The 26552-nt window shown below is 44.9% G+C and overlaps 2 protein-coding genes across 5 annotated transcripts in view; both read right to left on the bottom strand.

The window, feature by feature from the left end:
• The window catches only part of LOC131937391 (S-crystallin SL11), a 39798-nt gene extending 17056 nt beyond the window's left edge, over positions 1-22742 (bottom strand). For 2 of the 3 annotated variants that reach the window (XM_059294784.1, XM_059294785.1), the window contains exons 1-5: positions 22533-22733; positions 19708-19883; positions 18238-18330; positions 9653-9768; positions 4459-4563 (exon numbers count right to left, since the gene is read on the bottom strand). In XM_059294784.1, coding sequence (XP_059150767.1) covers positions 4459-4563; positions 9653-9768; positions 18238-18330; positions 19708-19883; positions 22533-22585 — 543 coding nt within the window. In that variant the 5' untranslated portion in view covers positions 22586-22733. Of the gene's footprint in view, positions 1-4458; positions 4564-9652; positions 9769-18237; positions 18331-19707; positions 19884-22532 lie in introns of all 3 variants that reach the window. The other variant, XM_059294786.1, reaches the window with a different exon arrangement.
• Positions 22743-23737: 995 nt separating this feature from the next.
• Positions 23738-26552, bottom strand: part of LOC131937416 (uncharacterized) — a 30711-nt gene continuing 27896 nt past the window's right edge. For both annotated transcript variants that reach the window (XM_059294817.1, XM_059294818.1), the window contains exon 5: positions 23738-25214. In XM_059294817.1, coding sequence (XP_059150800.1) covers positions 24994-25214 — 221 coding nt within the window. In that variant the 3' untranslated portion in view covers positions 23738-24993. The remainder of the gene's footprint in view (positions 25215-26552) is intronic.

The raw sequence follows: 26552 nt of genomic DNA, 5'->3' as shown, positions 1-26552 counted from the left end.
CTCACCTGGTCACACACTCACCTGGTCATACATTCACCTGGTCACACACTCACCTAGCCACACACTCACCTGGTCACACACTCACCTGGTCACACACTCACCTTGTCACACACTCACCTGGCCACACACTCACACACTCACCTGGTCACACACTCACCTGGCCACACACTCACCTGGTCACACACTCACCTGGTCACACACTCACCTGGCCACACACTCACAAACTTACCTGGTCACACACTCACCTGGCCACACACTCACACACTCACCTGGCCACACACTCACCTGGTCACACACTCACCTGGTCACACACTCACCTGGTCACACACTCACAAACTTACCTGGTCACACACTCACCTGGCCACACACTCACACACTCACCTGGCCACACACTCACCTGGTCACACACTCACCTGGTCACACACTCACCTGGTCACACACTCACCTGGCCACACACTCACACACTCACCTGGTCACACACTCACCTGGCCACACACTCACCTGGTCACACACTCACCTGGCCACACACTCACCTGGTCACACACTCATCTGGTCAAACACTCACCTGGTCATACACTCACACATTCACCTGGTCACACACTCACCTGGTCACACACTCACCTGGTCACACACTCACCTGGTCACACACTCACCTGGTCACACATTCACCTGGTCACACACTCACCTGGTCACACACTCACCTGGTCACACACTCACCTGGCCACACACTCACACACTCACCTGGTCACACACTCACCTGGTCACACACTCACCTGGTCACACACTCACACACTCACCTGGTCACACACTTACCTGGTCACACACTCACCTGGTCACACACTCACCTGGTCACACACTCACACACTCACACACTTACCTGGTCACACACTCATCTGGTCACACACGCACCTGGTCACACACTCACCTGGTCACACACTCACACACTCACCTGGTCACACACTCACCTGGTCACACACTCACCTGGTCACACACTCACCTGGTCACACACTCACCTGGTCACACACTCACCTGGTCACACACTCACACACTCACCTGGTCACACACTTACCTGGTCACACACTCACCTGGTCACACACTCACCTAGTCACACACTCACACACTCACACACTCACCTGGTCACACACTCACCTGGTCACACACTCACCTGGTCACACACTCACCTGGTCACACACTCACACACTCACCTGGCCACACACTCACCTGGTCACACATTCACCTGGTCACACACTCACCTGGTCACACACTCACACACTCACCTGGTCACACACTCACCTGGTCACACACACACACACACTCACCTGGTCACACACTCACCTGGTCACACACTCACCTGGTCACACACTCACCTGGTCACACACTCACACACTCACCTGGTCACACACTCACCTGGCCACACACTCACCTGGTCACACACTCACCTGGTCACACACTCACCTGGTCACACACTCACCTGGTCACACACTCACACACTCACCTGGTCACACACTCACCTGGCCACACACTCACCTGGTCACACACTCACCTGGTCACACACTCACTTGGTCACACACTCACACAGTTACCTGGTCACACACTCACCTGGTTACACACTCACCTGGTCACACACTCACCTGGTCACACACTCACCTGGTCACACACTCACACACTCACCTGGTCACACACTCACATGGTTACACACTCACCTGGTCACACACTCACCTGGTCACACACTCACCTGGTCACACACTCACACACTCACCTGGTCACACACTCACCTGGTCACACACTCACCTGGTCACACACTCACCTGGTCAAACACTCACCTGGTCACACACTCACCTGGTCACACACTCACCTGGTCAAACACTCACCTGGTCACACACTCACCTGGTCACACACTCACCTGGTCACACACTCACACACTCACCTGGTCATACACTCACCTGGTCACATACTCACACACTCACCTGGTCACACACTCACCTGGTCACACACTCACCTGGTCACACACTCACCTGGTCAAACACTCACCTGGTCACACACTCACCTGGTCACACACTCACCTGGTCACACACTCACACACTCACCTGGTCATACACTCACCTGGTCACACACTCACACACTCACCTGGTCACACACTCACCTGGTCACACAAACACTTGGCCACACACTCACACACTCACCTGGTCACACACTCACACACTCACCTGTCACACACTCACACACTCACCTGTCACACACTCACCTGTCACACACTCACACACTCACCTGTTCATACACTCACCTGGTCACACACTCACCTGGTCAGACACTCACCTGGTCACACACTCACCTGGTCACACACTCACCTGGTCACACACTCACACACTCACCTGGTCACACACTCACCTGGTCACACACTCACCTGGTCACACACTCACACACTCACCTGGTCACACACTCACCTGGTCACACACTCACCTGGTCACACACTCACCTGGTCACACACTCACCTGGTCACACACTCACCTGGTCACACACTCACACACTCATCTGGTCACACACTCACCTGGTCACACACTCACCTGGTCACACACTCACCTGGTCACACACTCACCTGGTCACACACTCACCTGGCCACACACTCACCTGGTCACACACTCACCTGGTCACACACTCACCTGGTCACACACTCACACACTCACCTGGTCACACACTCACACACTCACCTGGTCACACACTCACCTTGTCACACACTCACCTGGCCACACACTCACCTGGTCACACACTCACCTGGTCACACACTCACCTGGTCACACACTCACCTGGTCACACACTCACCTGGTCACACACTCACCTGGTCACACACTCACACACTCACCTGGTCACACACTCACCTGGTCACACACTCACCTGGTCACACACTCACCTGGCCACACACTCACCTGGTCACACACTCACCTGGTCACACACTCACACACTCACCTGGTCACACACTCACACACTCACCTGGTCACACACTCACCTGGTCACACACTCACCTGGTCACACACTCACCTGGTCACACACTCACCTGGTCACACACTCACCTGGTCACACACTCACCTGGTCACACATTCACCTGGTCACACACTCACACACTCACCTGGTCACACACTTACCTGGTCACACACTCACCTGGTCACACACTCACCTGGTCACACACTCACCTGGCCACACACTCACCTGGTCACACACTCACCTGGTCACACACTCACCTGGTCACACACTCACCTGGTCACACACTCACCTGGTCACACACTCACCTGGTCACACACTCACCTGGCCACACACTCACCTGGTCACACACTCACCTGGTCACACACTCACACACTCACCTGGTCACACACTCACACACTCACCTGGTCACACACTCACCTGGTCACACACTCACCTGGTCACACACTCACCTGGTCACACACTCACCTGGTCACACACTCACCTGGTCACACACACACACACTCACCTGGTCACACACTCACCTGGTCACACACTCACCTGGTCACACACTCACCTGGTCACACACTCACCTGGTCACACACTCACCTGGCCACACACTCACCTGGTCACACACTCACCTGGTCACACACTCACACACTCACCTGGTCACACACTCACCTGGTCACACACTCACCTGGTCACACACTCACCTGGCCACACACTCACCTGGTCACATACTCACCTGGTCACACACTCACACACTCACCTGGTCACACACTCACACACTCACCTGGTCACACACTCACCTGGTCACACACTCACCTGGTCACACACTCACCTGGTCACACACTCACCTGGTCACACACTCACCTGGTCACACACTCACCTGGTCACACATTCACCTGGTCACACACTCACACACTCACCTGGTCACACACTTACCTGGTCACACACTCACCTGGTCACACACTCACCTGGTCACACACTCACCTGGCCACACACTCACCTGGTCACACACTCACCTGGTCACACACTCACCTGGTCACACACTCACCTGGTCACACACTCACCTGGCCACACACTCACCTGGTCACACACTCACCTGGCCACACACTCACCTGGTCACACACTCACCTGGTCACACACACACACACTCACCTGGTCACACACTCACACACTCACCTGGTCACACACTCACCTGGTCACACACTCACCTGGTCACACACTCACCTGGTCACACACTCACCTGGTCACACACTCACCTGGTCACACACACACACACTCACCTGGTCACACACTCACCTGGTCACACACTCACCTGGTCACACACTCACCTGGTCACACACTCACCTGGTCACACACTCACCTGGCCACACACTCACCTGGTCACACACTCACCTGGTCACACACTCACACACTCACCTGGTCACACACTCACCTGGTCACACACTCACACACTCACCTGGTCACACACTCACCTGGTCACACACTCACACTCACCTGGTCACCCACAAAGTAACCAGTGCCAGACTCACGAAGAAGCTTCTGAAAATGCTTTAAGTATTCTGGGACGATGGCGTTTAGAAAGTTGTTCCTCAGCTCGTTCTAATCAAAAGGGACGTAACACATTGGTAGAGAGATATTTAGATTGTAAGGGACGTAACACATTGGTAGAGAGATTTTTAGATTGTAAGGGACGTAACACATTGGTAGAGAGATATTTAGATTGTAAGGGACGTAACACATTGGTAGAGAGATTTTTAGATTGTAAGGGACGTAACACATTGGTAGAGAGATATTTAGATTGTAAGGGACGTAACACATTGGTAGAGAGATATTTAGATTGTAAGGGACGTAACACATTGGTAGAGAGATATTTAGATTGTAAGGGACGTAACACATTGGTAGAGAGATATTTAGATTGTAAGGGACGTAACACATTGGTAGAGAGATATTTAGATTGTAAGGGACGTAACACATTGGTAGAGAGATATTTAGATTGTAAGGGACGTAACACATTGGTAGAGAGATTTTTAGATTGTAAGGGACGTAACACATTGGTAGAGAGATTTTTAGATTGTAAGGGACGTAACACATTGGTAGAGAGATATTTAGATTGTAAGGGACGTAACACATTGGTAGAGAGATATTTAGATTGTAAGGGACGTAACACATTGGTAGAGAGATATTTAGATTGTAAGGGACGTAACACATTGGTAGAGAGATATTTAGATTGTAAGGGACGTAACACATTGGTAGAGAGATATTTAGATTGTAAGGGACGTAACACATTGGTAGAGAGATATTTAGATTGTAAGGGACGTAACACATTGGTAGAGAGATATTTAGATTGTAAGGGACGTAACACATTGGTAGAGAGATATTTAGATTGTAAGGGACGTAACACATTGGTAGAGAGATTTTTAGATTGTAAGGGACGTAACACATTGGTAGAGAGATATTTAGATTGTAAGGGACGTCACACATTGGTAGAGAGATATTTAGATTGTAAGGGACGTAACACATTGGTAGAGAGATATTTAGATTGTAAGGGACGTAACACATTGGTAGAGAGATATTTAGATTGTAAGGGACGTAACACATTGGTAGAGAGATATTTAGATTGTAAGGGACGTAACACATTGGTAGAGAGATATTTAGATTGTAAGGGACGTAACACATTGGTAGAGAGATATTTAGATTGTAAGGGACGTAACACATTGGTAGAGAGATATTTAGATTGTAAGGGACGTAACACATTGGTAGAGAGATATTTAGATCGTAAGGGACGTAACACATTGGTAGAGAGATATTTAGATTGTAAGGGACGTAACACATTGGTAGAGAGATATTTAGATTGTAAGGGACGTAACACATTGGTAGAGAGATATTTAGATTGTAAGGGACGTAACACATTGGTAGAGAGATATTTAGATTGTAAGGGACGTAACACATTGGTAGAGAGATATTTAGATCGTAAGGGACGTAACACATTGGTAGAGAGATATTTAGATTGTAAGGGACGTAACACATTGGTAGAGAGATATTTAGATTGTAAGGGACGTAACACATTGCAGAGTTTCTTCCAGGCATCTCTTCGGGGGGGCGAAGCCCCCCCGAAAAATTTTTACCGCCCCCCCGAACGAAATGAACTTTATATAATTTATATAGAAAATATATACTTTTAACAGTGTCCGCCCCCCCGAAGAAAGTTTACCGCCCCCCCCGAAGATTTCAAGTGCCCCCCCGGAGAAAAAAGTCTGGAAGAAACACTGACACATTGGTAGAGAGATTTTTAGATTGTAAGGGACGTAACACATCTGTAGAGAGATATTTAGATGGTAAGGGACGTAACACATTGGTAGAGAGATATTTAGATTGTAATGGACGTAACACATTGGCAGAGAGATTTTTAGAAGTATTTTTGATTGTGACAAGAACGCTCTAGAGAACATAAGGTTTTTAACTTAATCATTAGAAAAAATAATCATTGTGGGCATTTTATATGGTGTTGCGTTAATTAATAATAACGAGATAAATGGCCCGTTGATAGTTTTGCCTATTTTTCTCAAAGGGCCATTTATCTCATAATGTATAGAATTTGGTTTTTCCAATAGGCATGGTAGCTCAGTGGCGTATCCAGGATCGTCTCAAGGGGGGGGTGTCCAATTTTTACCCGGGGACAAACTTTCGATTCGCACCCCCCCCCCCTCAAACTTTCGATTTGCACCCCCCCTCAAACTTTTGATTTGCACCCCCCCTCATACTTTTTATATATACCGAGGGGTCTATGGGGGGGGTTATGACCCCCCCTAACCCCCCCCCCCTGACCACGCCACTGTGGTAGCTACATTTTATTAAATGTGTCGGATTTTTAGCAATTTAGTTATTTCTTTATGTGTAGAAAAGCACATTGCGTTTTGACCAATAACTATTTTATAAAATATTTTTCTCAAACAAGTATAACATTCAAATATATAGGCCTAAACTATAGTTCATGTGTAACGGGTACTGATGGTTACTTTCTAAAGAAACATTTACAGACTTTAAAGGGGCTTAACACATTCGTAGAGATTTGTCTCTTGTGACCTCTCTCACCTGTCTGACCTCTCTCACCTGTCTGTAGTGACCTCTCTCACCTGTCTGACCTCTCTCACCTGTCTGACCTCTCTCACCTGTCTGTAGTGACCTCTCTCACCTGTCTGACCTCTCTCACCTGTCTGGCCTCTCTCACCTGTCTGACCTCTCTCACCTGTCTGACCTCTCTCACCTGTCTGTAGTGACCTCTCTCACCTGTCTGACCTCTCTCACCTGTCTGTAGTGACCTCTCTCACCTGTCTGACCTCTCTCACCTGTCTGTAGTGACCTCTCTCACCTGTCTGACCTCTCTCACCTGTCTGTAGTGACCTCTCTCACCTGTCTGACCTCTCTCACCTGTCTGACCTCTCTCACCTGTCTGTAGTGACCTCTCTCACCTGTCTGACCTCTCTCACCTGTCTGACCTCTCTCACCTGTCTGACCTCTCTCACCTGTCTGTAGTGACCTCTCTCACCTGTCTGACCTCTCTCACCTGTCTGTAGTGACCTCTCTCAACTGTCTGACCTCTCTCACCTGTCTGTAGTGACCTCTCTCACCTGTCTGTAGTGACCTCTCTCACCTGTCTGACCTCTCTCACCTGTCTGTAGTGACCTCTCTCACCTGTCTGACCTCTCTCACCTGTCTGACCTCTCTCACCTGTCTTTAGTGACCTCTCTCACCTGTCTGACCTCTCTCACCTGTCTGACCTCTCTCACCTGTCTGACCTCTCTCACCTGTCTGACCTCTCTCACCTGTCTGACCTCTCTCACCTGTCTGTAGTGACCTCTCTCACCTGTCTGACCTCTCTCACCTGTCTGTAGTGACCTCTCTCAACTGTCTGACCTCTCTCACCTGTCTGTAGTGACCTCTCTCAACTGTCTGACCTCTCTCACCTGTCTGACCTCTCTCACCTGTCTGTAGTGACCTCTCTCACCTGTCTGTAGTGACCTCTCTCACCTGTCTGTAGTGACCTCTCTCACCTGTCTGTAGTGACCTCTCTCAACTGTCTGACCTCTCTCACCTGTCTGTAGTGACCTCTCTCAACTGTCTGACCTCTCTCACCTGTCTGACCTCTCTCACCTGTCTGTAGTGACCTCTCTCACCTGTCTGTAGTGACCTCTCTCACCTGTCTGTAGTGACCTCTCTCACCTGTCTGACCTCTCTCACCTGTCTGACCTCTCTCACCTGTCTGTAGTGACCTCTCTCACCTGTCTGTAGTGACCTCTCTCACCTGTCTGACCTCTCTCATCTGTCTGTAGTGACCTCTCTCACCTGTCTGACCTCTCTCACCTGTCTGACCTCTCTCACCTGTCTGACCTCTCTCACCTGTCTGTAGTGACCTCTCTCACCTGTCTGACCTCTCTCACCTGTCTGACCTCTCTCACCTGTCTGACCTCTCTCACCTGTCTGACGTCTCTCACCTGTCTGACCTCTCTCACCTGTCTGTAGTGACCTCTCTCACCTGTCTGACCTCTCTCACCTGTCTGTAGTGACCTCTCTCAACTGTCTGACCTCTCTCACCTGTCTGTAGTGACCTCTCTCAACTGTCTGACCTCTCTCACCTGTCTGACCTCTCTCACCTGTCTGTAGTGACCTCTCTCACCTGTCTGTAGTGACCTCTCTCACCTGTCTGTAGTGACCTCTCTCACCTGTCTGTAGTGACCTCTCTCAACTGTCTGACCTCTCTCACCTGTCTGTAGTGACCTCTCTCAACTGTCTGACCTCTCTCACCTGTCTGACCTCTCTCACCTGTCTGTAGTGACCTCTCTCACCTGTCTGTAGTGACCTCTCTCACCTGTCTGTAGTGACCTCTCTCACCTGTCTGTAGTGACCTCTCTCACCTGTCTGTAGTGACCTCTCTCACCTGTCTGACCTCTCTCACCTGTCTGACCTCTCTCACCTGTCTGTAATGACCGCTCTCACCTGTCTGACCTCTCTCACCTGTCTGACCTCTCTCACCTGTCTGTAGTGACCTCTCTCACCTGTCTGACCTCTCTCACCTATCTGACCTCTCTCACCTGTCTGACCTCTCTCACCTGTATGTAGTGACATCTCTCACATGTCTGTAGTGACCTCTCTCACCTGTCTGACCTCTCTCACCTGTCTGACCTCTCTCACCTGTCTGTAGTGACCTCTCTCACCTGTCTGACCTCTCTCACCTGTCTGACCTCTCTCACATGTCTGTAGTGACCTCTCTCACCTGTCTGACCTCTCTCACCTGTCTGACCTCTCTCACCTGTCTGACCTCTCTCACCTGTCTGTAGTGACCTCTCTCACCTGTCTGACCTCTCTCACCTGTCTGACCTCTCTCACCTGTCTGACCTCTCTCACCTGTCTGACCTCTCTCACCTGTATGACCTCTCTCACCTGTCTGATCTCTCTCACCTGTCTGTAGTGACCTCTCTCACCTGTCTGACCTCTCTCACCTGTCAGATCTCTCTCACCTGTCAGATCTCTCTCACCTGTCTGATCTCTCTCACCTGTCTGATCTCTCTCACCTGTCTGTAGTGACCTCTCTCGTTTGTCTGATCTCTCTCACCTGTCTGTAGTGACCTCTCTCACCTGTCTGACCTCTCTCACCTGTCTGATCTCTCTCACCTGCCTGTAGTTACCTCACCTTTCTCCCAGGATCCAACTCGTGGAAGACAAGCAGTGCCTTGTTAACGAGGTCCTGTGTGAGGCAGACCACTTGCTCGATGGCTAGAGATTCTAGATTGTTGTTGCCATGGTAACCTGCAGTAAGTCACCTTTTTCCAGTTCAATGCAAAAACATTATCAGCATGTTGCATCTACACTTAATGTTTTATAATCATGTTTCATCTATTCTTAATGTTTTATAATCATGTTTCATGTAGGCCTACTCTTCACGTTTTACAAAAATGTTTATAAAAATCTGTTCGATTTAATGTTTTTGTTATTTGTTAACTTTTGTTTTAAAGTTATAAATGTTCATTAACCCTTTTGTTGCTTATATATATCTAATATATAAAGTTGAAAATTCTGTATGTATGTAATTATGTTTGTCGTGGATTACAAAGGAATATAAGAAAATACGATACTTCCATGGATTCAAAAGTTAGATTATTAAAGCACTCATGGTCTAAATGCATGGTTTAAAAAATTATGACTGAAAATATTGGGAAATAATTTTCATTTTTCAAACTGATAGTAATAATTGTCGGCATGTTCACTAAACAAAACTTTTAAAAAATATCATCTTTTACAAAAATTCTAAGTATGTCTGAAAATTATTTATATTTAGTTCTTTAGCACTTACTTCCATTTGATAAATTAGGAAAACACAATTACTTCCCTTTATAAAAAAGAATTACATAATTAGCACGGATGAATCAAGTGCATTTGGTAGGTATTTTTAATTCTGCCTTTTATTTATTTCATACACTGAACGTACTGTTTACTAAAGATTTTTTTAATTACAGACATTTGACGTAAAAAAAAATACATCTTTATTCGGGAACGGGAATTCCCGTAGGTTATTATTTGTGGGTTTTTTTTGCGCATTCGTTTGTGTCTGTCTTTTTTGCGCACGAAGGGGAATGTGTTTTGGTCGGTCGCACCAGAAAGCTCTTATATAGAGACCTGCACCAAACTACAAGTCAGTAGATTTACAATTTTATCTAATACTATAATGGGCTACGTTCGCACATCTCTCTCTCTCTCTCTCTCTCTCTCTCTGTCCGCAAAAAATTTTCGCCGGACATCACGTCAGAAACGTTAGCGATATATGGAGAACTTTATACGGACTTTTGTTGAAAATAATATGTTAGATGTTTTAAATGTATAACCACAGTTTTATTTAAAGAAGAAAAATAAAAAATCAAGGCGTATTCGAATATAGAGAAACAGTATTATTTATGCAACCGGAAAAGCATTAATAGATGTGTAAAAGAACGCATAAAACTGTGACGACACTATTGCTTACTAATGACGTCATCTGCCGTGTTTAAAATAAAAAAGAAATGAACTATTTCATTCAAATTTGATTTAGATCTACGTACACTATGAAATGTATACAATACAATTTTTCCGGCCTAAACTCATAACATTTATTTATACAAAATCTTTGTTTGGAACTGGCTAATTTGGGATAAAAAAATTAATTTGAAAGAATAGGCATATTCGCGTAAGTTAAGATTTTAAAATACGTCTTTCATTCTCTGTATTTTATAAGGTGCCTAAATAGCGGAGATGTTAGTGTACTTTAAACCACGCAGGTGTTGCGGGTTCGAGACCCACCAAGTCAACTTGGGTAATGTATTTTTTATTTTATTTTGCTCGGACTAAACTTAAAAAAAAAAATTCAATTAGTATTCTAGATCTAGATCTAGATTGTCGGGTGTCCGATAAGGCACTTCCCGGCGCCGCAGGCGCTTCAAATTTGGCAGGATCTTGCCTTGGGGCGACAGAGCACGGGGGCCGGTTGGCCGAAAAGTCTACGATGAGGGGGTCAAAACTGACCTCGACTGACCGGTACCTTATATGAGCTATAAATCGAAAAAAAAAATGTCCACGGAGGAACCTCTTCATAACTCTTGAGGTCGTAGACCGACCCTATGACGAATTAATTAAGCATTCACATTCTCAATGTTTTCGAAAGCCTAAGCGAAGCTGGGCAGCATGCCTAGTATATTAGATTATTACTAGCCATCCCGGCCAGGCCCTGCACTGGCATCTCTGAAAAACGTATCTGTCAAGGACCATAACTTGTGTGTTTAGTAATCAGCATTTACCCGGCATTGCCCACCCTAACCACAACCAACCAAAACACACAAAAAAACGCAAACATAACACTAACATAAAACAAACACAAACGAAAACACAAAAACAAACGCAAAGACAAACCCAACCACAAACACAAAGAAAACACAAACACTAACGCAAACAAAAAAGCAAACGAAAACAAATCCAAATGCAAACACAAACCCAACCACAACCAAACGAAACCAAAACACACCAAAAAAACAACAACGCAAACATAACACAAATACAAACACAAACGAAAACACAAAAACAAACACAAACACAACCACAAACACAAAGGAAACACAAACGCAAAGAAAAAAGCAAACGAAAACACAAACGCAAAGAAAAAAAGCAAACGAAAACTAACCCAAACCCAAATCCAAACGCAAACACAACAACAAACGCAAACCCAAACACAAAGAAAACACAAACGCAAAGATAAACTCAAAGTGTCCACAGCTCTAGCCCGGGGCGCCAAATCGCACCATGACGACGTGCGGCGTAACCGCCTGATTCAACTTAGTAAACGACTATAGTACCCAACTTATTCATAGTCTTTTGAACTCACTTACGCGAACGTAGGTACAATAGCTAACACGGGAAGGCCCGGGGCGCCAAATAGCACCCTGTCGGGGTGTCTGAGGACGCCCAGATTTGATTAACTTAAAGGCTATAGTAACCTTTCTTATCCATAGTCTATCGCACTGTTTAAAACGAAATTATGCAGCATAGCGCTCACATGATAGCCAAGGGCGCCAAATCGAACCGTGCAGGGGCGCCGGGGGACGCGCCTGTTTCAATTAAGTGAACAAAATTATAAAACTCCAAGCTTATCCGTAAATGAAAAGAAATAAACATATAGGATTTGTAGGACCTGGCTTATTAAATGTTATTTATTTTAAAAAATAATTAGTAAACAGTATATTCAGTGTATAGAATAAATAAAAGACAGTATTAAAAATACCAACGACATTGCACTTAATCAATCTCCGCTAATTATGTAATTATTTTTTTTCCTGACACCAAAACAAAGTAATAAAAAGTAAATTCTTTCTTCCCCCGATTTAATGGGTTTTTTTAAAGAGGGAAGTAACTGTGTTTTCCAAATCAAGGGACGTAATGAGAGCTAAAGGACAAAATGCAAATACATTTCAGACACAATTTTAGAAATTTTATAAACGTTGATACACTTTTTAAAAAAAATTTATGCAATGTTTGTAATTGAAAATTATTATTCTAAGTATATAAAATGAAAATTGTTTTGAAAAACTTTCAATAGAAATTTTTTAACTCATAAATTTAGACCATGAGCACTTTTATAACCTAACACTTAAATCCATCAAGTATCTTTTTTTTTCGTTTTTTCTTTTATTCCTCTGTAAACCCCTGATTGCAAACATATAAACATACAGAATTGAACTTTATATATTAGATTTTTAGACATCTTTATTCGGGAACGGGAATCCCCGCAGGTTATTAGTTTTTTTTTTGCGTTTTTTTTTTTTTTTTTGTCTGCTTTTTTTTTTTGCGCACGAAGGGGAATTCATTTTTCCCACGTTTTCTTTAACTTGCTTTCTCTGTTTGTCTTTCCAATCAAATCTTGCGATCGAAATTTCTGGCACTTCCCAGTTAGCTAGCGCGCTGAAATTTTCAGGGAAGCTTTCTTTTGGATGACCATTGAATATTCAATTGTTATTTTTACTAAATTGATCAATGGAAACATTTTATTGAGCATTTTAGACCGCTATATAATCTATATATATATAATCCTCCTCTGCTAGCCATTAGAAAAAAAACCAGCGACGCGTACCTCGCGCGCAGTGAAGCGAACGATCACATGTCGCCACAGGCTTAGGGGCAGAGAATTTAGCTTGAACCGAGTTTAAACTTACAGAAGGTAGGCCAGTTTGGGGGAGACGATATGGTCGAGTGGTTGGGCACACGATTGCTATCCCACTCGATACGGGTTCAAATCTATGTGTTCTAGTCAGTAACGTATTCAAACAACGTGTTTTTTACGAGTTGTCTTTTTACGAGTTGTCTTTTTACGAGTTGTCTTTTTACGAGTTGTCTTCGTTTACCCAAAAAAAGTGAAAAGATAAAATCGATAGCAAGATTTTAATGCAAACAAACAGACAAAGACTAAAAAGTAGAAAATAATAATCATTAAAAAAGTTTTAAAAAACCCACGTTTTCTGATTGAACTAAAAAGTAGAAAATAAATGCTATAGGCCCTACATCACAATAATGCAAGCGATCACTCTACTATAAGCAAGCAAAAACGTGGGGCGCCGTGATTTTCTTACAGTTTCTAATACTGTTGACTCTCTACAAGCTCCCTAATAAAAGTCAATAGTATTATCTAATCAATAGTAATATAACTTTTACTTCGACGCCCCACGTTTTTGATCGCTTATAGTAGAGTGATCGCTTGCATTATTGTGATGTAGGGCCTATAGCATTTATTTTCTACTTTTTAGTTCAATCAGAAAACGTGGGTTTTTTAAAACTTTTTTAATGATTATTATTGTCGGTCTCACCAGAAAACTCTTTTATAGAGACCTTTACCAAACTACAAGAAGATATATGATTTCATATAATAATAGCCGTCCCGGTTTGTGTTGTGTTGTGTTTATGTTGTGTTTGTGTTGTGTTGGTGTTGTGTTGGTGTTGTGTTGGTGTTGTGTTGGCGTTGTGTTGGTGATGTGTTGGTATAGTGTTTGTGTAGTGTTTGTGTAGTGTTTGTGTAGTGTTTGTGTAGTGTTTGTGTAGTGTTTGTGTAGTGTTTGTGTAGTGTTTGTGTTGTGTTTGTGTCGTCTTTGTATTGTCTTTGTGTTGTCTTTGTGCTGTGTTGTGGTTGGGTTTACGTTCCGAATTGGTTTGTTTTTTTTTTTTTGCTTTTATTGGGGGGGGGGGGGGGGGACACTGTTAAAAGTATATATTTTCTATATAAATTATATAAATATCATTTCGTTCGGGGGAGGGGGGGGGGGGGCGTAAGAAAAATTTCGGGCATGCCCCCCCCCACCCCCCAGAGGCGTAGCGACCCTTCCCGGCGCCCGGGGACATACTTTCAATTTGGCGCCCCCTTGGGAGCAAATTTTCGATTTGCACCCCCCCCCCCTCGAACTTTTCATTTGCACCCCCCCCCCCTCAAACTTTCGATTTGCACCCCCCCCTCAAACTTTCGATTTGCACCCCCCCTCGAACTTTTCATTTGCACCCCCCCCCCCCCTCAAACTTTCGATTTGCACCCCCCCCTCGAACTTTTCATTTGCACCCCCCCCCCTCAAACTTTCAATTTGGCGCCCCCCCTAAGGTCGGCGCCCGGGGACATATGTCCCCCCCCGCCCCCCCCTCGCTACGCTACTGCCCCCCCCCCCCTAAGAGATGCCTGGAGGAAACTCTGCTAAGAATATATTATTAAACCCTCTTTAAAAAATATTATGTCATATTTTCTTCCAGCTCCGCGGCAACGCGCGGGAACGGGCACGCTAGTAGAAAATAATGCAACTAAATAGCGGCGTATGCCACGTCGCGGGAAAGCTCGTGTAAAAATATTGTGAATAAAACTAGTATAATGACTCGAACCTTACTCTCTGGCCAGGTACATGACTAGTGACAAAGTTTGTGTCCATTTTTGATCACGTAAAATCACCAACTCACAAGGTCACCCACGCACAAGGTCACCCACGCACAAGGTCACCCACTCACAAGGTCACCCACTCACAAGGTCACCCACTCACAAGGTCACCCACTCACCAAACTCTCGAGCCAGGTATGTGGCCAGTGCTAGATCACAAGGTCACCCACTAACAAGGTCACCCACTCACAAGGTCACCCACTCACAAGGTCACCCACTCACAAGGTCACCCACTCACCAAACTCTCGAGCCAGGTATGTGGTCAGTGCTAGATCACAAGGTCACCCACTCACAAGGTCACCCACTCACAAGGGCACCCACTCATAAGGTCACCCACTCACAAGGTCACCCACTCACAAGGTCACCCACTCACAAGGTCACCCACTCACCAAACTCTCGAGCCAGGTATGTGGCCAGTGCTAGATCACAAGGTCACCCACTCACAAGGTCTACCACTCACAAGGTCACCCACTCACCAAACTCTCGAGCCAGGTATGTGGCCAGTGCTAGATCACAAGGTCACCCACTCACAAGGTCACCCACTCACAAGGTCACCTACTCACCAAACTCTCGAGCCAGGTGTGTGGCCATTGCTAGATCACAAGGTCACCCACTCACAAGGTCACCCACTCACAAGGTCACCCACTCACAAGGTCACCCACTCACCAAACTCTCGAGCCAGGTATGTGGTCAGTGCTAGATCACAAGGTCACCCACTCACAAGGTCACCCACTCACAAGGGCACCCACTCATAAGGTCACCCACTCACAAGGTCACCCACTCACAAGGTCACCCACTCACCAAACTCTCGAGCCAGGTATGTGGCCAGTGCTAGATCACAAGGTCACCCACTCACAAGGTCTACCACTCACAAGGTCACCCACTCACCAAACTCTCGAGCCAGGTATGTGGCCAGTGCTAGATCACAAGGTCACCCACTCACAAGGTCACCCACTCACAAGGTCACCTATTCACCAAACTCTCGAGCCAGGTGTGTGGCCATTGCTAGATCACAAGGTCACCCACTCACAAGGTCACCCACTCACCAAACTCTCGAGCCAGGTATGTGGCCAGTGCTAGATCACAAGGTCACCCTCTCACAAGGTCACCAACTCACCAAACTCTCGAGCCAGGTATGTGGCCAGTGCTAGATCACAAGGTCACCCACTCACAAGGTCACCCACTCACAAGGTCACCCCCTCACCAAACTCTCGAGCCAGGTATGTGGCCAGTGCTAGATCACAAGGTCACCCACTCACAAGGTCACCCACTCACCAAACTCTCGAGCCAAGTATGTGGCCAGTGCTAGATCACAAGGTCACCCACTCACAAGGTCACCCACTCACCAAACTCTCGAGCCAGGTATGTGGCAAGTGCTAGATCACAAGGTCACCCACTCACAAGGTCACCCACTCACAAGGTCACCCACTCACCAAACTCTCGAGCCAGGTATGTGGCCAGTGCTAGATCACAAGGTCACCCACTCACAAGGTCACCCACTCACCAAACTCTCGAGCCAGGTATGTGGCCAGTGCTAGATCACAAGGTCACCCACTCACAAGGTCACCCACTCACAAGGTCACCCACTCACCAAACTCTCGAGCCAGGTATGTGGCCAGTGCTAGATCACAAGGTCACCCACTCACAAGGTCACCCACTCACCAAACTCTCGAGCCAGGTATGTTGCCAGTGCTAGATCACAAGGTCACCCACTCACAAGGTCACCCACTCACCAAACTCTCGAGCCAGGTATGTGGCCAGTGCTAGATCACAAGGTCACCAACTCACAAGGTCACCCACTCACAAGGTCACCCACTCACCAAACTCTCGAGCCAGGTATGTGGCCAGTGCTAGATCACAAGGTCACCCACTCACAAGGTCACCCACTCACAAGGTCACCCACTCACAAGGTCACACACTCACAAGGTCACCCACTCACAAGGTCACCAACTCACAAGGTCACCCACTCACAAGGTCACCCACTCACCAAACTCTCGAGCCAGGTATGTGGCCAGTGCTAGATCACAAGGTCACCAACTCACAAGGTCACCCACTCACAAGGTCACCCACTCACCAAACTCTCGAGCCAGGTATGTGGCCAGTGCTAGATCACAAGGTCACCCACTCACAAGGTCACCCACTCACAAGGTCACCCACTCACCAAACTCTCGAGCCAGGTATGTGGCAAGTGCTAGATCACAAGGTCACCCACTCACAAGGTCACCCACTCACAAGGTCACCCACTCACCAAACTCTCGAGCCAGGTATGTGGCCAGTGCTAGATCACAAGGTCACCCACTCACAAGGTCACCCACTCACAAGGTCACCCACTCACAAGTTCACCCACTTACAAGGTCACCCACTCACAAGGTCACCCACTCACAAGGTCACCCACTCACAAGGTCACCCACTCACAAGGTCACCCACTCACCAAACTCTCGAGCCAGGTATGTGGCCAGTGCTAGATCACAAGGTCACCCACTCACAAGGTCACCCACTCACCAAACTCTCGAGCCAGGTATGTGGCCAGTGCTAGATCACAAGGTCACCCACTCACAAGGTCACCCACTCACAAGGTCACCCACTCACCAAACTCTCGAGCCAGGTATGTGGCCAGTGCTAGATCACAAGGTCACCCACTCACAAGGTCTACCACTCACAAGGTCACCCACTCACAAGTTCACCCACTCACAAGGTCACCCACTCACCAAACTCTCGAGCCAGGTATGTGGCCAGTGCTAGATCACAAGGTCACCCACTCACAAGGTCACCCACTCACAAGGTCACCCACTCACCAAACTCTCGAGCCAGGTATGTGGCCAGTGCTAGACTTTGAGTGAAAATTTTTCCGTTGACCTCCAGGATCGGCAGTTGTCCAAAAGGTGTCGCTGTGAGGTAAGACAGGTGTCTAGTGTCATGACAGGTTTCAAGTGAAATGACAGTTATCAAATGACATGACAAATGTCAAGTGCCATGACCGGTGTCAAATGCCATGACATGTGTCAAATGACATGACCGGTGTCAAATGACATGACAAGTTTCAACTGTCATGACAAGTGTCAACTGACATGACAGGTGTCAAATGACATGACATGGAAAAATACATTGGTCAAGTAAACTTTACCTATTGGTCAAGTAAAATTGACCTGTTGGTCAAGTAAACTTTACCTGTTGGTCAAGTAAGCTTTTAAAAATTTCTAAAAATAGGATAGATATGTATTTCAAGAAAGTCCGGTGAGTTGTTATAGACAATCATACTTAAAATCATACAGTCAACTATACATGCAATCATACTTGCAATCATACTGGCAATCATACAGGCAATCATACAGGCAATCATGCAGGCAATCATACAGTCAAACACACAGGAATTCACACAGGCGATCATACAAAGAAATTATCAGTAATCATACAGATAGTCCTACAACTAAAGAATCATACAATCACAGAGAGTTTATCATACAGACACAATCATAAAATCCCAGTTACAATCATACAATCTAAGCTATAATCATACAATCTAAGTTACAATCATGCAATCCCAATTATAATCATACAATCCCAGTTACAATCATACAATCCCAATTACAATCATACAATCCAAATTACAATCATGCCATCTTAGTTACAATTATACAATCTAAGTTACAATCATGCAATCCCAATTATAATCATACAATCGCAGTTACAATCATAAAATCCCACATACAATCATACAATCCCAATTACAATAATACAATCCCATTTACAATCATACAATCCCAATTACAGTCATGCAATCTCAGTTAAAATCATACAATCTAAGTTACAATCATGCAATCCCAGTTAAAACCATACAATCCCAGTTACAATCATACAATCTAAGTTACAATCATACAATCCCAGTTACAATCAAACAATCCCATTTACAATCATTCAATCTATGTTACAATCATACAATCTAAGTTACAATCATGCAATCTAAGTTACAATCATACAATCTAAGTTACAATAATACAATCTAAGTTACAATCATACAATCTAAGTTACAATAATACAATCTAAGCTACAATCATACAATCTAAGTTACAATCAAACAATCCCATTTACAATCATACAATCTAAGTTACAATCATACAATCTAAGTTACAATCATGTAATCCCAGTTACAATCATACAATCTAAGTTTCAATCATACAATATAAGTTACAATCATACAATCCCAGTTACAATCATACAGTCTAAGTTACAATCATACAATATAAGTTACAATCATACAATCCTACTTGCTTTGAACGCCGGCCAATCCGTGTCCTGTATCCTGACGTCATCAAAGTCCTGCCCGGCCAGGACAAACAGAAGACGGCACAGCTCTGCCCTCCCCCGCCCGTTGAAGTAGATCAGTTTGTAGGAGGGCACTGGACGCACGGCGGGCGGGCAGGGTACTTGGGTGGAGGCATCTCTGGCAAGAGAAAAAGAGACGTCAATATTCTGTCCGTCCTGACGTCTATAAAGAGACGTCAATATTCTGTCCGTCCTGACGTCTATAAAGAGACGTCAATATTCTGTCCGTCCTGACGTCTATAAAGAGACGTCAATATTCTGTCCGTCCTGACGTCTATAAAGAGACGTCAATATTCTGTCCGTCCTGACGTCTATAAAGAGACGTCAATATTCTGTCCGTCCTGACGTCTATAAAGAGACGTCAATATTCTGTCTGTCCCGAAGTGTGTACATTTAATGCACTGCAAATCTACACAAACTGTGATGAGGGACGGGGACGGGGACTTTCGATATGACTGTATGGAAGAAATTCTGTTTACACCTCCTGAGTCGTTGTGCAATTTTGTCTGTTTATGAAATGTTTGTCCGTGTGTGTGTGTGTATTTGTTTGTGTCTGTGTGTATGTGTGTCTGTCTGTATGCCTGCCTGTCCGTCCGTCTGTTTGTCTGCTGTCTGTCGGAGCATGCTTTCAGTTTTGTTGAAACTATTGTAGGTCTTTTATTAGCGATTTACTTTACTTTCAGTTTCTCAAAACTCTATAACTTGATTACTGTTTAAGTACACGAATTTGTAAGTATGATAATATGATTGTATGCGCAAGTTCCTACCAACCTTAGTACGATTTCCGGTAACCGAAAATAGTACTTTACTTTATTTTCGTAGGAACCGGACACATTGAGTACTGTTTTGTTTAGTTTGACGAAGCTACATATATACGTATAAGATCTTATACTTTAAACTAGCCATCGGTAACCGTTACACGGACAATTCTGGTGACTTTTAGCTCTCATCTCATTACAATAGGCTACCCAGTTTTTCTTTTAGATATTTATCTCCGGGGAGCGGCATTTAAAACTGTCCGGAGAAGGGTGTGGGGGGTTGAGTGTGCGGGGGGGGGGGGGGGGGGTGGGGGGTACGTAGTGGATACTGGTTTTTCTATAATTTCGTATGAATTACTTTTTTAAATTTCATTCAGAGGTGAAAGGGGAAGAAACGGTAGAGATGCCTGAAGAAAATGTATATATCTACGGAAAGTGAGTAATGAAATGAACTGTAATTCAGCTTTTAAAAAAGTAATTATCGGAAACTTAGGAAAAGAAACATTTTATTGATCAAGGGCATTGGAATGAAACATTGTCAAGATTATGAAAAAGAAGGGTTTTGTTTTATGTACTGTCTATGTTTATACTTGTTTAAAAAAACATAGACTATCAATACCTATTAGAAAAATTAAAACCAAATTAAATACAGTATTTGTCAACACAATACCATATTAAAGGCACTCGCTGATTAAGACACTTAAAAGATTTCGTAAAAAAAAAACCCGGCTGTTCAATGGTAGTTATGTTGTTTTTGTCTATTAAAAACACCTATTTTGGCTGAGCATGGGTCTGACCACACTATCCCTTCATAGACAGAAACAGGTGAACTCTACTTCACCTGCCCCGTGTCCCGCTAAGTCCCTATAGGCAACTTTATCATCAACATATAAAAAATCCAATTGAAAAAAAATGTCTTGGTTTGTCTCGAACCCGTACCACCCCATGGTATCAATTACACTATCATCTCAGATGTTTAGGCACCTTATGATACATGAAGAATAAAAGACGTAGTTAAGAAACTAAAATTACACAAATAAGGCTATTCTTTCAAATTAAATCCAAAATTAGCCAATTCCATAGCTAAAGAAACAAAGAATTCTATAAAATAATTAAGGCCTGAAATAGTTTAATATAGACATTTATTATTGGAATAGATTCTAGAGTAGATAGAATCAAAATCTAGATCTAGTCTAGATCAATATTCTCTTGATCTAGAAACCAAATAGATAAAGTAAATTGTATAAGTTTAGGCCGAGAAAATTGTATTGTATACATTTCATAGCGTACGTAGATCTAGATCTAAATCAAATTTCTTTATAATTATTCTAAAATCGGATGACGCCATGAGTTTTGTGTTCTCTCTTTAGTGTAAACATATGAGACGTCATTGTTAATAACGTTCTTGTCACAACTATTAATACTTTCCGGTTGCATAATTAAAACTGTTTTTCTACATTCGAATATGCCTTTGTTTTTTATTTTTCTTCTTTCAATAAAATTGTGTTTATACATTTAAAACATCTACCATATTATTTTCAACAAAAGTCCATATTAAGATACTGATATGAGCCTGTGAAAATATTTTGTGGACAGATAGGGAGAGAGAGAGAGAGAATTGCGCACATGGCCTTTTATATATTAGGTATTTTACTGTATTTCTGGTGTCTAACAGACCGATACCTTCAGTACCGTGTCACTAAGGCGAACACAACTTCATAAATAAATAACAGCTTCTGTATGTAGGTTTCTGTCTTTTTTAAGGCGATTTCCACAAAACGGAATATTATTCCGATGACTCACAAACCTTCGGAATTTGACAGTGACAAGCTTTTGTTTCGCTTGATTCCTGGCGGAACTGGCGTCAAACATTTTGACCACTTTCGGCGCCTACAAGAAATATTTCAGGCCCCCTCCATCAAGGCCGTTCTCACCTAGACATACATTAAACTCTACTGGATTATAATTAGATCATTCATTAGATAATTAGCAGCACGTGACCACCTTACCTTTTCGACCAGAAGAAATATTTGAAAGGAAAATACTGAAAGATGGCGGCCATACTAGTTCATCGGTCGTCTGTCAACTGTCTCATGAGCTTGTCCCAATGTTGGCACGCACAGACACACACACACACAAACACACACACACACACACACACACACACACACACAGACGAGGCCACCAGCGGCTCACGCCTTTCATTAATTAAAAATGAAAAAAATGATTTCGTTATCGTCTCGCACAGGCACGCCTGATGACGAGATAGACTCGAACATTCGATCTTTCGGCAGATAGTCGTCTGCTTCAACACGGCTGTGCCACGTGACCCACTTGAGCCACTTCCGGTTGACATCTGGGCTGATCAGACCCGTGACGTCACAACAAGTCCCAACTTAACGCATCCTCTGTCAGCTAGCCTGAGATTTTACAACTATGACATGCACAATCTCCTGGTGACACAATATGTTGGTGTTAAATTTGGTGGTGACACAATATGTTGGTGTTAAATGTGGTGACACAATAGTATGATGTTAAATGTGGTGACACAATATGTTGGTGTTAAATGTGGTGACACAATAGTATGATGTTAAATGTGGTGACACAATAGTATGGTGTTAAATGTGGTGGTGACACAATATGTTGGTGTTAAATGTGGTGACACAATATGTTGGTGTTAAATGTGGTGACACAATAGTATGATGTTAAATGTGGTGACACAATATGTTGGTGTTAAATGTGGTGGTGACACAATATGTTGGTGTTAAATGTGTTGACACAATAGTATGGTGTTAAATGTGGTGACACAATATGTTGGTGTTAAATGTGGTGGTGACACAATAATATGGTGTTAAATGTGGTGACACAATGTGTTGGTGTCAAATGTGGTGGTGACACAATGTGTTGGTGTTAAATGTGGTGACACAATAGTATGGTGTTAAATGTGGTGACACAATATGTTGGTGTTAAATGTGGTGGTGACACAATAATATGGTGTTAAATGTGTTGACACAATAGTATGGTGTTAAATGTGGTGGTGACACAATATGTTGGTGTTAAATGTGGTGGTGACATTATGTTACATACGACAAACTTAACCCTGGATCACTTCTTGATGTGGCATGAAGTTCAAGAAAAGACAATTCTGTAAATCATATATTTTCATGTTATTGTTGAATCGCCTCCCTTGCAAGAAAAAATCAAACAAGCCAAACAAATTAGGAATTTTAATGTAAACAAAATAAAAACAGCAGACAATAAAGAAAAACTGGTAACACTTATGTGACGCCCATCTGTATAAAAATAAATATTTGCTCCATCAAAACCTGTTGCTAGCAGACTATTTTAACAAATATTTTGGGGGAAAAACAGGAATTTTCGGGGAAAACGTCCGGAGGCACATGACGTCACAACAAGCGGCCATTAAACACACGTAGGTAATGTTTACATAATACAAAAAGTTATTGCAGCCCCCCCCCTCCCCGCATACGACATCTTGATGAAAGTGGCAGATAGCTTTTGCTCATTTAGTAGCTAAATAAAAAAGTCATTGCGAAAAAAATGTAGGTGACAAAAACTGAAAAAGTGGAGACGGTGGTAAAACAGCTGATGACAATTTTTGGCCTAGGACGAAACAATTGAAAGAACTTATTCACATATATTGCGGTGGGGTTGGTTGTTGTTTTTTTTGGGCGGGGGGGGGGGGGGCGGAGGGGGGAGGCTCGAATATTCAAAACAATTCTTAAAGCCTTTTTAACACATGGTGGTGGGGTGGGGGATATGTGATCATTGACATGGATAAGGAAATATGTGCTCATGGGGTGGGGTAATTATATACATGGAACATTTCGATAGAGGCGCCAAATATTGAGGCAAGTAAAAAAATCTTTTAACGACCTCTGAACTCGACCTTTGAACTCGACCTTTGAACTCGACCTTTGAACTCGACCATTCAAGACAAAATGTTTGGTAAAGCCCAAAAGTGTTTGTACCTCCTTCTTTGGCCAAGACATATCACGTGACTTTATCCCAGGTATAACACCATTAGTGGCTAATTCATTTTCTCTTCTTACAAAAAAATTATAACCAATCAGAATACAGGATTAGAAAACAGGCGATATGAGAAAATGTGACATTTTAATGTCATTTTGTTGTTGGCCATTTTGTTTGATGTCATTTTGTTGTTGGCCGTTTTTGTTTGATGTCATTTTGTTGTTGGCCATTTTGTTTGATGTCATTTTGTAGTTGGCCGTTTTTGTTTGATGTCATTTTGTTGTTGGCCATTTTGTTTGATGTCATTTTGTTGTTGGCCATTTTGTTTGATGTCATTCTGTAGTTGGCCTTCCGTGTCAACAATGTTCATGTACGTTTCTCTATTGTTGTAGAATACTTCAGATAAACACATGTGTCATGTTTTGATGACATGTTTTGATGTCATGTTTTGATGACATGTTTGAACTAGCGAGTCGGTCATAAGGTCAAGCCAGTGACACGTGACAGTGCTGTCAGCAGTAGCACGTGCAGCAGGTAGGTCAGGCTGACCTGCAGACGACCAGCGAGGTTGCAGGCGTCACGTACACATGACATCAGACAGCCACTGTACCGAACGTTCTCGAACTCGAATGGGCCGCAGACGTTGTCAAATGACGTCAGGCTACAGGAGCGGACGATCAGCTCCTCGTTTGTGTTGACTGAAACACAAGAGGTCAAGGTCACACGGGCTCAAGGTCAATGGAGAGGTAGAAGTATCTCGATGATTAGCAACATCAACAACATCACCAACATCACCAACTTGACCCGCCCCATCAACATCACCAACCTGACCCACCCCACCAACCTCATTAGCATCAACAACATCACCAACATCACCAACCTGACCCACCCCACCAACCTCATTAGCATCAACAACATCACCAACATCACCAACCTGACCCACCCCACCAGCATCAGCAACATCACCCACCCCACCAACCTCACCCACCCCACCAACCTCACCCACCCCACCAACATCACCAACCTCACCCACCCCACCAACCTCACCCACCCCACCAACATCACCAACCTCACCCACCCCACCAACCTCACCCACCCCACCAACATCACCAACCTCACCCGCCCCACCAACCTCACCCACCCCTACAACATCACCAACCTCACCCACCCCACCAACCTCACCCACCCCACCAACATCACCAACCTGACCCACCCCACCAGCATCAGCAACATCACCCACCCCACCAGCCTCACCCACCCCACCAACATCACCAACCTGACCCACCCCACCAGCATCAGCAACATCACCCACCCCACCAACCTGACCCACCCAACCAACATCAACAACCTCACCCACCCCTACAACATCACCAACCTGACCCACCTCACCAACATCACCCACCCCACCAACATCACCCACCCCACCAACATCAACAACCTCACCCACCTGACCCACCCCACCAACCTGACCCACCCAACCAACATCAACAACCTCACCCACCCCTACAACATCACCAACCTGACCCACCCCACCAACATCACCCACCCCACCAACATCACCCACCCCACCAACATCAACAACCTCACCCACCTGACCCACCCCACCAACCTGACCCACCCAACCAACATCAACAACCTCACCCACCCCTACAACATCACCAACCTGACCCACCCCACCAACCTCATTAGCATCAACAACATCACCAACATCACCAACCTGACCCACCCCACCAACCTCATTAGCATCAACAACATCACCAACATCACCAACCTGACCCACCCCACCAGCCTCACCCACCCCACCAACATCACCAACCTGACCCACCCCACCAGCATCAGCAACATCACCCACCCCACCAACCTCACCCACCCCACCAACCTCACCCACCCCACCAACATCACCAACCTCACCCACCCCACCAACCTCACCCACCCCACCAACATCACCAACCTCACCCACCCCACCAACCTCACCCACCCCACCAACATCACCAACCTCACCCGCCCCACCAACCTCACCCACCCCTACAACATCA

The sequence above is a fragment of the Physella acuta genome, unplaced genomic scaffold (assembly GCF_028476545.2).
Source record: "Physella acuta isolate Inbredline_101_S28 unplaced genomic scaffold, ASM2847654v3 ptg000209l, whole genome shotgun sequence".
Lineage (NCBI taxonomy): Eukaryota > Metazoa > Mollusca > Gastropoda > Physidae > Physella > Physella acuta.
Note: the sequence above shows the minus strand (reverse complement) of the source record. Positions and strands in the feature narration are given on the sequence as shown.